This window comes from Tigriopus californicus, chromosome 8 (assembly GCF_007210705.1).
Source record: "Tigriopus californicus strain San Diego chromosome 8, Tcal_SD_v2.1, whole genome shotgun sequence".
NCBI lineage: Eukaryota > Metazoa > Arthropoda > Copepoda > Harpacticoida > Harpacticidae > Tigriopus > Tigriopus californicus.
The window spans coordinates 10720237-10736652 of NC_081447.1; the positions used below are offsets into that span (position 1 = coordinate 10720237).

Genomic DNA, 16416 nt, shown 5'->3' on the forward strand with positions numbered 1-16416 from the left:
AGTTTGATTGCACAGGTTTGAGAAATTCAATGGGACCCGACACACAATCCCCGTTTAAAGAGTTACGAGGAATCATGAGTTTACCAAAAATTCCACGATGGGTGTCAAATAGCGTTCCAATCATAGAACCGTATTGGTAAGTGACGACTCGCCGATCCGGCAAAAATTGATTGCCGAGATCCTCAAAAGAGAAGGTATCTCTTGAGTTAGCAAGATTTTTAGGGACCAAAGTTTGATCGTATTGGGCTTGGGTGATTAAGATGGAGGCCTCCGTGTAGAAATGACCAAGATATGGAGAATTTGAACTGTGGATGCAAAGAAAAGTGTGGAAGTACTTTTTCTCTGTCGGATTCAAGATTGACGAACAATTGTGATCCAAAAAGTGGCCTTCGGAATGATTTCCCCCAAACAATGAGGGAATGCAAGTGAAATTGGCAGCATAATTCTCAGGACACGCCTGGAATGACAAAAGAGAACACCAGGGAATGAGAGCAAATAACCATAAAAAATGTGCACTCTCTTACTAGGTCACAACAACAACCGGTATCACATTGTTCCACTTTTAGGTCGCAGGGACAAGGTGCGAGGTCCTGATATTGCGGGTAAATCCGCTGCAAAAAGGTGGAAGGCAAGGGAGAATCCAGACTCTGGATGCTAAGAGTGGCCCCTAAATAAATGCAAACACAGAGAACTGATTTTCTGACATTGGCCATTTGGGACAGGTATGAAGTTCCAATGTTCCCTTTTTCATTGGATATTCCGAGCCCTATAATTGGTTCCTAGGAATGTCGCGAGTTAAAATGACGTATCGCATTACGGGGATCGAAAGGCTATGAGTGCAGAGGAGACGAAAAGTCGACGTCAAAACAGTTTGTAAAAGAACAATTCCATTGAATTCATAGTTGATAAAAGTCCCAAGCAATCTCAATATTCTCGCAACTGTAGATTAATAAATGAAAAAGAGATTTGAGTTTTTGACATATTTACGTAAGTTTAACGTTCCTCTGGGTCATGTCCCGAAGACAGAGGGCCTAGAAGCTAAACCTTTCATTATGGATCATTTTCCTCGTTTTTCCTAATTATTGTCGGCATAAGCTATCGTCTGAGGATTAGATATGCTTTAAAAGATCAAATTGATACACTTGGTGAGAATGAGTTTTCCATAGTCATTCGATCAAAAACATTCTTTACTAGATTATTCGATTTTCCCATCATCACCTTCATCACATGAGCGACCACAGCACCTCTAGCCAGGAAGTTCCAAAGTTGTCAGTGCTGCCAACTTGGATCAGTGTCAGCCAAATGTTGTTTTCAAAGCCCACCAATATAGCACTATAGTACCCCATTGCCCCCTTTTTTCATCCTTCATCTCCAGAATGGTTTGTCAAAAACGCATCCCACATCACTATAGAAAGAACTTTTTTTCTGTTTGAGGCAAATTCTTTCCGTCCTGGTTTGAAGTACCGGACCAATCGGTGACTCACTCCGCGACACTGGCCACTCTCTGAGATTTGCTCTGACAAGAAGTGAACTGTTGAAAGGGAGAACAAATTGTGACAATCTGTTCTCGTGTCCTCGAGGAAAAGTGACGCTTCCTCTCCATCTTCGTGTTCTTTGACGCCCGCATTCTACGGCATTGGGACCATGCTTTACGGCATGAGCTACGGCTATGGCACCGCCTATGGCAGCGTGGTCACCTCCATCATCACCATCATAGGTGAGAAAGTCCAGGATCCGCCCCCGTGTCTCTGTCCGAGATCTGATTTTTGTCTCATGGTGACTTTTCTGACCGTGCTGTTAAAGGCCCAGGGATGGAATGGGGTGTTATCTTCATTTAAGGCAAATTTTGGAAGGATTATTCTTGGGCAATGGACTCAATCATTTCGATAGAAGAACTCGTTGAAGAGCGAGCGCGCTAGAAGACGATGTAGGTCAGCAGACCGGTCAGAGGCTCAGAGCTGACAAGATGGGGGACAGCGTGGCTGGTTAGGTGTGCAGCTCTGAGCTAGAGTCTTTGAAAGTGAAATGACACCATTCGTTGGTGTGCATGGGATGATGAGATTTGAGTTTGCTCCCATTGAAGTCCTTATTTCTAGAAATGCACTGGCAAATGATACAAGAGCAAACCCTAGCTGGTGGAACCTGGATTGAGTCACAGAAGATTGGGGGGTTAGGGTGGGTTACGTCACCTGTCACGGTTGATTGGCAACCACTGGAAAAGAGACCGAGTAGGCACGTCAAAATCGGCGAACATGTTGATTTTCCAGGACAAAATTCGGGATGTTCGAGTCTATTATTTTGTCCAAGGATATATGACCGTATTGGTAGAAAATTCAGGATCAATCGGAGAGGATCACTGGGATTGCGACAGCCTATTGCTATTTGAAATATACTTTCCTCTCAGAGCACCAATATCAAGCCAATGTCCTTAGATTTTCATGTATTGTAAGTTTGAGTGCTATCAAAGAAAAAAAAATGTCCCCACGATAGGTCTGCCGAACTATCAAGATATTAGCCTCTTTGTGTTTTTTTACGCTGGTGTTGGATTATTGCGTTCCTTGAATTGATATGATCGCGGTTTTCCTTGCTTCCGGCGAAATATTGAAATATTCTTTCAATTATGACTTTCTCCTCGAATGTTTGGTGTGTAGGCGCTACAAACGCTCATCTCATATATTTGATTCGCTTTTTCGCTTGAGAAAGATTGAGGAGATTCGAACCGGGGATTTCTTGCGCACCAGAAAATTGTGCAATCAAATTCGCCAAGTCTCCTCCCTCGCACGAAGGTGTGCTTTTACTCGATTTGCATATTTTAGACTCAAAATTCAGTCGTTTTAGGCCAGAGTTTCACCCTTTAAACCACGCTAGCTGCGGAGAACCTCTTCAGTTTTATTCAATCTTTTGTTAGGACTTGTTATACAACCCCAACCAGCCGGAAATGTCTCTTATTACTCATTTTCTTGTTCTAGCCTTGTATTATGTCTTGACTGGGCGTGGCGAGCGCATCGACTTTGGTTGGTTCCTGAGTGAAACCTCGCCGTACATGTGGGCCGCTTTGGGTGTGGGCCTATCCGTGTCATTGAGTGTGGTGGGGGCCGCCTTGGGCATCTACACCACGGGCACTTCGATCTTGGGCGGTGGTGTCAAAGCCCCTCGAATCAAGACCAAGAACTTGATCTCGGTCATTTTCTGTGAAGCCGTGGCCATCTACGGACTGATCATTGCCATCGTGCTCTCCGGCCAGATCGAGCCCTACACGGAGGCGGCCATCCAAGATGAGACCGTCAAGATCCGCAACTGGATGTCAGGCTACCTCATGTTCGGGGCTGGACTGACCACGGGGGTTGTCAATCTGGTTTGCGGGCTCTGCGTGGGTCAGGTCGGCTCGGGTGCCGCTTTGTCTGATGCGGCAGATGGGTCGCTGTTTGTCAAGATCCTGATTGTGGAAATCTTCGGGAGCGCCATTGGTCTTTTTGGGCTCATTATTTCAGTGCTTCTGGTAAGGAGAACCAACTTTATTTATTTGGAAGAGAGGACGGGTTGTTTTTGATGTTATTTTTTTTCTCTTGCAGACTTCCAAAGCTAAAATGGGCGACAAGAACTAGAGGCCACGAGCTCATCTGTATTTATGGGCTTTTGTATGTCAGCCTGTTCACGTTGACTTGTTCTTATTGCAATTATTAATACTATCATTATTCATTCATTCTGCCTCCGTTGAGTAAGGGTTTAGGCTCTCTCGATGGGGTTCCCCCAAACTCTTGATTAGTTGTAGGATACAATCCCGCCCCTTAAGACATAGAAATGTTCCTTTGCTATCAATAAATGGATCACTATTATCTTGGCGATTAGTTTATTGGTCAAACTGATCGAGAGTGGTTGACTTGAGCCATCACGGCAAATTCAAGGGACAGTTCATACTAGTAAGATCATCTCGCATCAGCGAGACCGGCCGAAACAGTTCATAACATTTGGCTGAGGAAAGACGAACTGCATCGCTGTGAGGCACCTAATTCCACTTAAAATGGACATCAGGGCTGAGGAGGATGTCTTAAAATAAGAGAAGATAAGAGCAGTCAAGGACTGGAAGAAACGGCGGGAGAATTTTGTACTTCTTGGATCGCTGTGACAGCGAAGTGGGCACATGTCTGGCTTGACCTAAAGCACATCAAAGAGATCACAGACTCCCTCGTTGTCGTCCAGGTTGAAACAGTAATCCTTTTCCGATGGCGGGGGACTTAATCGCATCAGAGGACCAAACACTAAAAGGAGAGGCACCAATTACATAGAAAAAAATAACAATCGCCCTCAAAAACCATAACCAGAGTCAACGCATTGCGTTTTCCTGCAAATGAGACGGATCGCAAGTCGCCACATGCAATTAGATATTTTGATTTTCAGCATTTTCATCCAAATATGTGGATCATATAGTATCGTACGGTACTGAATGAATAAACTAGCCGAAACCTCTTCTTGTCATCAATTACCATAAGTGGCTAGCTCATTCATTATGTGTAGCAATATAGAGTGAGATAGAGGAAGCACAACTTTTTGACTTAATTATTCGATTGAGCAGAAAGTTGAAATACATGGTCGTCGCGACCGGGGTCCAGTCTCATTTGAGGAAGAATACAATGCATTGACTCTTATCCGATATGCCAATTCTCGCCTCGACCCTAGTACACCGTTCATACAGTGGTTCATGACTGATTGCACCCAACACAATATGTTCATTAGTTCGAACTTACTTTCAGAGTGCATGAATTCTTCGAACATGGACATCTCAGCGTCTACGTTGCCCGTGCCCAAGATCTTTTCGACTTCTTTGGCTGCTCGCTCGTCATCGTCAGGATCGTCGAGTTCTCCTTCGGACGTTTTCTTCTCGGATTTGATCAGTTTAGCCATTTTGGCCGGTTTGGCATCTTCCTCTACTGGAGGCGAAACCGCTTTGGCTTTCTTGCCCACAATGCGTTGCGAACACCGACTAGCCGTGGACGAGGGTGGGGCTTGGTTTTCTCGATCGGCCGTGATTGTATCGTCGGACAGGGCGGCTTGCACCTCGGCTGACGGCGGGACTTGCACCGCCACGGGCGAACTCGAAGTGGCGTCTTTGTTCACCAAAATGACATAGATGGGTCCTTCGTGGGACCGTAAATGGATCTGATACTGCTTCTTGAGGCTGTCAGGTACGACGGACGGTATGGGCACTTCTAAGTGCGTGCCGGTAGGGGCTTGGACGGCCAGCAGCGTGTCCCCTTCAAAACTGCGGCAGATGTCCTTATGTGTGATGTACGACAGCGGTTGGTTCTGGTTGTCTTCGGTGATGTTCTTGATGCTCTGGGACACCCACTAATCGAAAACAGACACCGAAAAGGGTGAATATCGGCGGTCACCAACTACAAATTAAGAAACGGACGGTTCGAGACTTACCGATTTGTGCAGATCAATGAGTTTTTCGTACTCATCCAATTGTGTGACCTCATTTTTGAGCACAGCTAAGCGATCGGTCGCTTCGGGCGTGTTCGAACCGGCCACTTCACCTCTGGTCAACGCAGAAGAAAAAAAAAAAAGAGCTCTGGGTCAGACTTGAGAACGTGGTGGCCACGACCACGATACTTACTTCCACTGAATGCAATTTTTGTTTCGCTTTTCAATCAAACCGATGCCTTCCAACACGTTGGTGATATCGTAGATGCGACGTTTTTGCTTCACATTGAGGGCATCGGCCGCCTGTCAAGGATAAAAAAACACGGATTGAGAGCTCTGTCCATCGATCCCGCATTCCACTACCAGCTACATGATTTGGCCGCCTCAGTCCACGGCCTACACGCCGCCCGCCTACCCTAACTGGGGCGACCCCTTGATTATCAGCCAGCTCAAGTGCCCGCCTGAGAGTGTCGTGCTCACCACTTTGAGATCCAAGATCCCGTCTTCGGCTTCTTGGAGTAAAGTCACGAACTTGGTGGTCAGCAAGCCCAGGGACTTTTCGAAGCGGGAGCTCTCGCCCCCCACACCCGCCGCACTCGGGTCCATTCTGGTCGCTTCTAGCGGCAGTCAGCCCGCTCGGGTTCGGTCGGGTTCGAGCGGATTCGAGCGGACTTCACCGCGGTCAAAACCGGTGGGCGGCCGCTTACGGTCCGCGATTCACACTCGGCCTGCCGGGTTGAGGGCAGACCGCGGTCGGATAACGATTGACCCGCTCCGATAGGTGGAGCCAGTCCAGGTCCAGGTGGCGTCGATCACACACGGGCGTCAACGGAGGCTACGCGGTGGACAGCCTCGGAAAGATCGAGGCGAGAAGAGGTCAGGATTTAAATCTGGCTCGTTGGGGCTACCCACCAGGGTGACCACCCGACTCGATCTAGGTCTTCACCTCAGGCCCGAGCCATGTACCATATGGGGTGAAAATGGGTGTGGTTGAGAGTTGATATCGATGGCCACCAAAGGCCAAATCAGCTCCAAGGCTCAGTGCCCAGCGGCCAGGGGCATTTAGGTCTTTGATATGTTTCAGCTATGGCAGCCGGCGGTTGGATGCTGTCACGCTGACGGTAAGCGTCGGTGGAGAGTGTACGAGGATCTCTCATGTGCACAACTAGAACATCTAGAACATCTAAAAGCAAGAGAGCGAGCGATTTACGCAGGCACTCAAGCACTCAGGCACTCAGGGGTGCTGGAGGCTGGTCATTCAAAATCCGATAAATCCGGCAGGGATGCCGTAAAGTCGAATTAGTCGAGACAAATCGTGATGGGGATTGGGTGATATCAGGCTGGAGGAGAACATGGGGGGGGAAGGGTTTTATGGACCTCTCATGTTATAGGATCATGGCGATAGCCTATCCAGCAGCCCTGACTCAACTGTTATCCTTTCAAAATTTTAAAGGGCTGCCGTGTTAGGACAGGTCGGAATGAAATAGACTTTGATTCACGCAACCTTGTACTGTCAAATGGCCGATCGTGCTGCCCGTTCCACGGGTGCTTCATCAATACTGGGTTGGGCTTTATCACGGACTTTACTAACTGCCACAAGAAATGTATATATCAATACTATTAAAGTGAAAGATTGTAATTCGTCTGATGGTTACCCCTTAAACTTTAAAAGATGCACCAAAATGGTATACCGAAAAAGCCTAGCCACGAATTTGAGTTGGCACACCAGACTAACCCTGGAATGTAGGGTTGATCTGGAGGGCTGATCAAAAACTTGTCCAAAGCTAACTTGAAACATGCTACCGGATCAATAACATGTACGTACTGTACTCTCTACGAATATTACTGGGAAGTAAATTAAACTATGAATAGAGATTGGAAGGAAATGAACGTTAGGTCCGTATGCATACGACATATATGTAGGGTACTAGTAGTACATCAATCGTCATGTTTGACAATATTAACATCCTGAGTCAACTTTCTGCGGATCGCTTGAAAACGGGAGATCACGGACGGATTGCCAACTTTTTAACATTCACGCTGGGTTAAAATTTGGCATCAACTTTTGAATGTTATTTTTAGTTTCAAAGTCCACAAGAGCTTGCTACCCAAAAAACTGGAGCGTGCAGTTTGATTATTCCCTTACTGGCATATCCAAACCAACCACACAAGCATGATTACAATTCAACGGCTAAAAATCCCATCGCCAAATCTGGTGTAGCGACCGTTTCCTCAATTCAAGAAGCTGGTGTTCAAAATGTCTTTATTATAATGACTGGACAACAAAGTTGTTATTGACAAGAACCGTGGGATTGGGGAAGCTTGTCCGCAATGATGCCACCTGTAGATGATGATGATGATGATAATATATAGAAAGATCAGGTGTGGCCCGATTAAGAAGCAATGGAAATACAATATGATAGACCTTCTCCACCTTCACTGGATCAAGGGGAGAGGAGGGACGGTGTGTGGGAGAAGGGATAAGAGGTACAAGTCAATTGCCCGAATCGGACCACATTGGACAGCCTGAGTGAAAAGGGAACCCAAAGAAGTCTTATCTTACATCCGAACAAACAATCACCAGATTAGAATCACACAGATTGTAGGCCTTCCATTACGTTTGTAAATATAAGGTCAAGGGGGAGGGGACAAGCGATTACAGTAGCGAGAAAGGGGGAGGAGGAAAGCTACCCCCAACCAAAAGAAGAACGGGGACGGGGGATCTGGTGGCAGCTGCTGAGAAAGGGGAAAGAGAACTCAAGGACTGGAGAGAGGGGAAAGGGGAAAGGGATGATATTACACACCAAGTCTTCTTGTAGTTTGGTCTTGAAATGATATGGTTCTTTGCTCAGGCTGTGGCAATTTTGCTAGTTTACATGTGTAAGAACGTGATGATTGCGTGATGGTATATAGGTGGGTAGGTGGGTGTATATGTAAAAATTCGTGACAAAGCTATTCACGTGCCTTCCCCATCCTTGGAGAGAGGACGACAGGAGGTTGATTTTCAACCGAATAGTTGTATGTGTGTATGTATGGCTGGCATGTGTCTGGAACGCAAGTATCCGTTCAACTTTGGCATTTATCGAGAGCTTGGGTGGGGTTGTAGGGTTTACAAATCGTATCACCAGGGCATAGAGAATAAGGATCGAGAGACAAAACCCACCAGGTTGTCCCGAGGATAGAGGATGGCGGTGGGGGTTATGAGAACCTGTGACAAGGACGGGAGCGGCTGAATGATTGGCATTTTAGGCAAGGACAATTGAGGTCTTCTTGGGAGCAAGCCAGTCCCTAGGACGGTTTCTTTCTCTCTCTCTCTCTCTCTTTGTGGGTATCTTTTTGTCTTTTTTATATCTTCTGCATTTATCTAAGGAACGCTCCAGGGTCGCGATGGACCAATCCCCTCGACAAACGGTGTCAGGTAGTTAACAGTCCCACAAATATGGTGAACATTGATGCAACGTGCAAATGTGAACAATTTCAGAATGGGATGCTCGAGGCGAAGAGTTTCTCGATGAGATCGGGAACCGGTACTTGATCCTCCATCTTGAGATAGAAGATCCGCTGAAGACCCTGGACACTGAGGGAGCGGAGGGGAGATAGGCGGTCCAAGATCCGAGAGAAATATTGCTGCTTCTTCTGAGCATCCGGATTGTAGGTCACGTGGTCCTTGAGCGAGTTGATCACCTTGGATTGGAGGTTCTCCACACGTTTGGGATCGGACACGCCATGACGTTCTGAAAGGGTAAAATCAGAGGAGGGTCACTTTCCGATAGGTTTGGTATCATACCAAAATAAGGTTCCTTCAAATTATTTTAAGATCCAAGGTGCTTGATGGACATATTTTCAACGACATCTTCGATGTTACAAATTTAGACTTGGGCTCTTTGCTTTCGTCAAGCAAACCTATGCTGTCCCATATCGTCATTTTGTTTCCATTCCTTACCTTCTTTTCAAGACACCAACGACAAAACATGTTCGAAATTACGATCGAGACAATGAGCACTTACGCGATCATTTTTTCAAACAACTCAAATATGAACCATGATGGAAGTAGGAAAACCAGGCAATAAAAGTGATTGAACTTCCCTCTCAGATTATTGCTTTCTTTTTAAAGAGTCTCCAGCATTTAGAATCCCTTGGGGTTGTATGACCGGATTTGATTTTCCGACAAATATGTTTGGATAGATTTGATGAGGGACGCCTTTTTAAACAATGGACGGACATTCACTGGGTAAGTGTTTTGCCATTGTAAATGTGCAAAAAAAAAAGGATTTTTTTTTGGGCGCAAAAAAACCAAAAATGAGCCTTCTTCAGCTGCAGCTTTCCNCTCAGATTATTGCTTTCTTTTTAAAGAGTCTCCAGCATTTAAAATCCCTTGGGGTTGTATGACCGGATTTGATTTTCCGACAAATATGTTTGGATAGATTTGACGAGGGACGCCTTTTTAAACAATGGACGGACATTCACTGGGTAAGTGTTTTGCCATTGTAAATGTGCAAAAAAAAAAAAAAGGATTTTTTTTTAAAGAATCCGCTTGTTCCTAAAAATGCTAAGTTTTGAATTTTTTATTGTGGAACCATTGGAAAGTGTTTTGGGCGCAAAAAAACCAAAAATGAGCCTTCTTCAGCTGCAGCTTTCCTAAGAACGAGATGCAATTTGGAATTAAATCGTCCTTTTGTATTTTAATAATAAAGCATTTTTTGTTCTATCGATTTTAGGGATAGAAAGCAGATTTAATAATGTCAAAGATATTATTCTGCTCTCTTGTTATGTTTAACCCTTCGAACAATTGTAATCTTTCATAAGCCCAAAACAACGAAGAAGAAACGCCTGCGTAATAGGCAACAATTGCCATCATGTGAACGTACCAGTCAAGTAATACTAATAAAGAATTTACTTGATGGTACTTGGTATTAGATTTCTTAAAGCGTTTAAAAGAGAATTGAATGGTAACTAAAAGGAGACGAAAAAACTGTCTCTGTCCAATGAATTTCAGATGTTCTGGAGTTGAAGTATGTACTGTTTCCGACTATAAGCTCAGGATCAACAGATAAGATATTGATTCTAGGAAGTCCTCTCGTCTCAGACCGTCATTTCCAGCTTATTTGCGGCAATATTTCCTTCAAATCAGAGCTCAAATTTCTAAACAACGGGAACACAATTTGGAGGATCGATCGCCTTTTCCAAGACCATCTTATTATTTTTGTTTGAAGCCATTGCACCAGGAAACATTGGAACACAAATATAAACGAACTCAGAGAGTAATTCTCTAAATCTCTCCCCCCTGTCAACCCGGATATTATTTGAAGCGCTTCAAAACCAAAGAGCTTAGCATGAAATGCGTGAAATACACATTTTGACAGTGCGACCAAACGAATTCGGGTTCTTGAAGTCAATTGTCTTTGTCAACCAATCTCATCTGTTTCAACTACCACTACGCTACACACTAACACTCCTCACATCTTCAGGGGCATAGATGTTCAAACCCTTGGTCGAATTGGTCGAAACCAGGAAAGTACATTTCTACCACATCAATCATCTGATATCGACCAAAACAAGGGATTGGCGCTTTGGCCCTGTCCACCTCTTGTTTCGATGTCATTGGTGACCAACAGTGGGAACACGTAGAATCGACTCATCGACTTCCCACACCTAAGCATGTCTAGGTGGGATTCACATCTATGAGCAATTGTCAAACCAAGATTGTCTCTCACGAGCGACAGAATCGAGAGAAAAACCGCAAACGAGGAATTCAGCCTCACATTTCCTGGCTCCTCTACTACACTGCTCGGGTTTCTTCCATCCTCACCTGATCATTTACAGGCCACCACCAAAGTGTCTAAGCTGATATCACGTGGTCACTAAACGGAACGCCCTGCCATGTCATCAGGCAGCAATGGTTGCCAATTGACTTCAAAGACACATCCACACACACACACACACACACATACACACATAAACCAACACACAATTTCTTTTGAAGCCCAACCTCGATCCAAGGATCAACTAGGCTTTTAGAATCATGGCATGATTGAGTGTTGTTGCAAGCTTGATTTTGAGAAGCTTACCATTGACTAGAGTTAAAGCGCATAGACATGAGAATGCCTGGATGTCCAGCTCCATGGCATGGAGTGTCCTGGAGAACTCGACGATGGTGCCAAGCCACTCGCCAAAGCTATGCTGGCATTGGTTTCGATGCAACACCATTCCATTGCAGAAGGTGAACTGATCCGAATCCGGTTGAATCCTGGAAAGACAACGAAACGGGGGATGATTACGTTATGAAACAAGGAAACTCTTCTCCCACCACATCAGCCATGGTTTAGTTGCTTAGTTGGTACTTAAGAGCTAAGGGGTACACCACACGAATCTAAGGATTATGTTGCCCCTCTTTACTTGTACTGTGACAATAATCGGTAATGTGGCCTGCATGGCAGGCATGGTTTCTCGGGGAACACTCGTCTTAACTTCCCTGTTCTCCTTTTGTTACTCGCATTATCTCCTCCTTAGACTCTATAATGAACTCAAGCACTTTATGTACGCATGTAGTCGGTAGATGTACGTGGTAGTGGCAATAGCCATGGTGGTATGGATGGATTGACCCTCGAATCTCGAGCGAGTCGATTCACCCTCGGCACGTAATAGAGCCCCCCATCTTGCTTTTAAATTGCGGTCGATTGAGACTCATATTTTGGATAATGGGTCACAGTGTTTAGGAGGTTCTTAACCATGAAGTGACGAGGAGATAAATAGTTTTCGGCTCCATGGACTTGGGTAGGTCAAATTTTTTGAATAGATCCTGAACTAATTTCGCTAATCGCTCTGTGAAACGGGAAAAGACCTCCTCGTGTATGCGTCTATTCACTTGATAGATTAGGTAATTAATAGTGAATAGTCAATCCATTCTGGACCAAGGAAGTAACTAATAGATACCTTCATGCTCTTGGCTTCCTCCACATTCTTCAAGTAATTTCCCTCGTCAGCCTCTAGAACTTCGTCTACGTCTGCAACGACTACGACAACTTCGTAGAACAAATGTTACCGATATAACAACCATTTCTTGCTCACCAGTCTTGTTTCTAGGTTCTAAACAGATGCATGAAGTACAAATATTTGCACCTCCCTACCAAAATGAAAATCGTTACAACTAGAACAAAAGACTCACGGAAACTTCTTTCCTCCAAAGGACTCAACTAAGGAGCCTAATTGTCACATTTGGTGACAAATCTTTGACCGAGGAACAAGTCAGCTAGCTCTATTAAAGCGCTAAGTGCAGTTAAATCAAGGTTATATTGTACACAACATCAGTCAATTGGCCCCAATCAAATGGAGTAGAGGGAAAGAACTGGGCTGATGGTACGTACGACTGCTTCAAGTACGGTAAGTGCTTGGCAACCTCGGGCAGAAAAGTGAGAGAACTATTTCGCTCATGTTCCGCGTCACTTGGTAGAAATGATAATGTTTCAGACAATTGAATTGCGATACAGCTTTGTGAAACCTTCTCTACTTGGTATTATTTGAAGCACTACATAAGCAACATCATTTGGCGAGGATAGCTGCTTGCTCGAACAAGAACAATAATCCTCAACACTTGGGGAAGGAAAGTTCCATCCATCCATCCATCCGATGGAAGCTGTCAAAATTGAGCGAAATTTCGTGTCTTGCTCAGCGGGGGAGGAAACCCAAGATAATCGGACGAGACATAATTCAAAATGGTGCGAGGTATTTTTGACAAACGCAGTGGGTATCGAGAGCGATCTGAGGACGTCAGGGAATCTTGCCTGCGTACATACTTTCATCATCACCCATGAACACGTTTCACTTACCTATAGGCCAATCTTAAAACGAACAGCTCCAGACAAGTGGATTGGAATAAGTGTTCCCGATCGGATGGAACAATTTCGTTGATGCCAGGGATTCGATCACAGAACTTCCTGATGACCTCAATGGATGAGGTGAGAAGGTGATAGAATTGTTGAATCTTGGCGGCCTCGTTGGCCACTAGACCCTCTTTGGTTTCTAACTCCTCAACGGATGCATCAACATACTAAAAAAGATTCTATAATGAACGTGCTGGCACAATGATCAAAGCCCTCCGCCAGTCCAACCAAAGAATCTGTCTCTCTTCTCTCTTCGTTTTATTTATGGCGTTCACATCTCAAACGGGCTTGAAGGACTTTTGATATTGGGATGACGATAACTGGTAGAAGACCAATATGGGTTCAAATTGAAAACATTTTGTAATTGCCGGGCTGGAGGGAACCCTGGGAACAGTTCAAAAATGCTCCACAACTGGGTGCTTTTAATGGTCCTGTTTACGGCTTGAAGACACAGCCAGCTCCAATGAACTGAGACGTTAACACCAAGGCGAGGCACATTATATCGTGATTTATCATCATCTCCGAAACTCACTAGTCTTTTTGTCTCAAGTTGCCACAAATGCGTACTGCAAATCTGCACGTTTAAGATACGGGGTTTCAATTGAGGCTAACGACGGAAAATTGAGATCACCACTGCCAAAAGTAAGGTGTGTAGATAGATATAAAAGTAAGAAAAGGAAAATGAATATTCCAGAAGCTACTGGTATTTTTTTTTCACAGACAAATTGTCAGACATGACTACAAGGGATAGTTTGATTGAGATCGGCTGGAACCCAACATTTTTTGGGCGCTTTAAGTCAATGGTAACGAAATGAACTCACTTGAGAATAATCCAAACTATTTGGAGATGAATCTGGAGATGTGTCTATGTGCGCCCTCACAAGAGCCGTGATCAAACTGACCGGAGGTGATGGAGGCTGCTCTTGGGGGCTTCTTGGCTTGGACGGGAGTCGACCTCGGCGACCCTTCAGACTGTCTGTTCGCACTACTTCCTTCACCATGCCCACGGCCAGACATTTCTGGAACCGGCAGAATTGACACCGGTTCCGTCTTCGTTTGTCCACCGGGCAATTTTTGTCAGCCAAGCACACATATTTGGCATTCTTCTGAACGGTGCGCTTAAAAAAGCCTTTACAGCCTTCACAAGTCCGCACCCCATAGTGCTGGCAAGCCGCATTATCACCACAAACAGCGCACAGCAGAGAGCCAGATTTGGGGTCCCCGCCTGGAGATCGGGTTAAAGGTGGTGGAGGTGGTCCCAAGGGTAGGCGCATTTTCGACAATTCGCTGAAATTGTGAGTAGGAAAGAGTAAATACTGAGTATTTTCTGCAAGATCAGAGCGCCTTGAATCTCTTACCCTGAGGTAATTGTAGAGGGAGTGGTCCTTCGATGACCCCCTCGAGTGGACCCAGCCAATGAGAGATGGCCAGATCCATGCAATGCCCCTTGCAAAGCCCCCTGAAGGGCTGGCGGGAGAGTGCTACCCCCGCCCTCGTGTAGAAGATCGTGATGGACGCCACTGCCGTAGTCGGAACCAACAAATTGGGGAAATGGAGTCGACGTCGGGGGTTGGTAATAGTCTGGAAGGGAGTAGGACGTGGGCGTGGACGATCGAGGTGAGTAGGATTCCTTTTTTAAAAAGAATTGAGACTGCTGTTGATGCTGCTGCTGCTGCTGTTGTTGCTGTTGCTGCTGCTGGTGGAGTTGATGGGGACCATGCCCGACACTCACTGACCCGGAGAGATCATGTTGGACGAATGAGGATGTGCTAGGAAACCCAGCGGAGAGACTAGTAGCAAATGAGGTGATATGAGAGGATGACGACGAGGGCTGGTGCTGAGCAAACACTGAGGCGGACACCGAGACTCGGGATGGCCCTGGCTCTTCTTGCTTGAAGGTCACCCGTGGCTCCAAAGAGGCGGGTTGTTGAGAGTCCGAGGGGCTGGAAGCCCCCGCCGTGGCGGCCTCGAATATCTGGCGGGTGGTATAGGTGTCTAGGAAACTTGGCAAGGTATGACTAGGACTAAGTTGTTCAGACATGGCATGTGGAGCATGAGCTTGGGCTGGACTGGGGGAATGACCCGGGGCCGGAGATCCTGAGCTTGAATGAGAGATCGTTGGTTCCATTGTTGGTGAGTGAGCTCCCATGGGATAGTCGATTGGTTGAGTGATGAATTCCGCATGAAATGTGTCGGGGAGAACGTCTCCAAAGGGTGAGGAGGATTGATGCTCATAATGGCTAGACCCAGACTCAGGAGCAGAGGCAGAAAGAACATGGGCGTGGCCATGGTGTCCACTACTACCGCCACCCATGGACCCATGGCCTCCCCCATGGCCTGAGTCATCCGAGTACTCGCCCACATGAAGTCCATAACCGGAGGACAACACGTCGGCAAATGTTCCAGATCCCCCGAAGGTTGTCTGCAAAATGGAAAAAGAAAGACACATATAAAAAAGGCGGAAACGGGTGTATTTGAAAGGTCTAACAAAGCATAGAAACTCATGTTAAGAAAAACCTCAAAATAACGATTTATATATATAACTTCGGCTGACAAAATGTTATGTACCATACCGTCTTGGCGGTCATGGTGACGTCGCCGGGGTTCTGAACATCAGAAATGCTGTGTAGGTATTGGTCCTGAATGACGACAGCTTGAATGGGTCCTTGGTTCGCCACAGTATTGTCAGTACGCGATGCAATCGGGGTCTCTGAGCAATGGTCGGGTTGATGGTGATAGCACGTCTTGAACATCAATCCATACCCGTCGGCATTTACTTGCCGATTGAGTGACACGACTCACAAATCAAGTTGGAGAAGGACAGCTTTGTGGACAAACTAGAGGGACTTTTCACACATACGGGTACAGAGGGACACGCACGGTTTATAGGCCAAACAAAAGCTGAAAGAAAAGTAAGTTCATGCACAAAACAAGCATAGTCAGAAACACAAATCAGATTTTGAAAAACGAGTCCGATCTGCATCTGTTTTTAAAAACCACCTTCCTCGTTTCTTTTGTTCCTCAACCGTTTTTTCTTTCAAAACGTCGACTGCAGAAAGCCTAGTTAGCATGTAAAGGTTATTATGCACCATTGGGTAAAAGCTAGGCTGGG

At 45.7% G+C, this 16416-nt stretch overlaps 4 protein-coding genes across 7 annotated transcripts in view; 2 read left to right on the forward strand and 2 right to left on the reverse strand.

Annotated features, from left to right (window-relative positions):
• Positions 1–658, forward strand: part of LOC131884891 (V-type proton ATPase 21 kDa proteolipid subunit c''-like) — a 2286-nt gene extending 1628 nt beyond the window's left edge. Inside the window, exon 3 of the mRNA XM_059232787.1 lies at positions 567–658. Coding sequence (XP_059088770.1) covers positions 567–658 — 92 coding nt within the window. The remainder of the gene's footprint in view (positions 1–566) is intronic.
• Positions 659–1502: 844 nt separating this feature from the next.
• Positions 1503–3836, forward strand: LOC131885456 (V-type proton ATPase 21 kDa proteolipid subunit c''-like). Its single transcript, XM_059233510.1, has 3 exons — positions 1503–1717; positions 2970–3499; positions 3573–3836. Exons 1-3 carry the CDS (start codon positions 1645–1647, stop codon positions 3603–3605), a joined length of 636 nt encoding a protein of 211 aa, XP_059089493.1. The 5' UTR covers positions 1503–1644; the 3' UTR covers positions 3606–3836.
• LOC131885455 (transcription factor E2F5-like) lies at positions 3834–6461 on the reverse strand. Its single transcript, XM_059233509.1, has 5 exons — positions 5905–6461; positions 5618–5727; positions 5428–5539; positions 4746–5346; positions 3834–4259 (listed from the first exon to the last, which is right to left on the reverse strand). The coding sequence occupies exons 1-5, from the start codon at positions 6028–6030 to the stop codon at positions 4156–4158; spliced, it is 1053 nt and encodes a 350-aa protein (XP_059089492.1). The 5' UTR covers positions 6031–6461; the 3' UTR covers positions 3834–4155.
• Positions 6462–7676: 1215 nt separating this feature from the next.
• The window catches only part of LOC131885450 (nuclear receptor subfamily 4 group A member 2-like), an 81889-nt gene continuing 73149 nt past the window's right edge, over positions 7677–16416 (reverse strand). For 3 of the 4 annotated variants that reach the window (XM_059233503.1, XM_059233504.1, XM_059233502.1), the window contains 5 exons: positions 14663–15726; positions 14126–14591; positions 13251–13471; positions 11493–11671; positions 7677–9158 (listed from right to left, as the gene is read on the reverse strand). In XM_059233503.1, coding sequence (XP_059089486.1) covers positions 8902–9158; positions 11493–11671; positions 13251–13471; positions 14126–14591; positions 14663–15726 — 2187 coding nt within the window. In that variant the 3' untranslated portion in view covers positions 7677–8901. Of the gene's footprint in view, positions 9159–11492; positions 11672–13250; positions 13472–14125; positions 14592–14662; positions 15727–15877; positions 16219–16416 lie in introns of those variants that run through there. The other variant, XM_059233505.1, reaches the window with a different exon arrangement.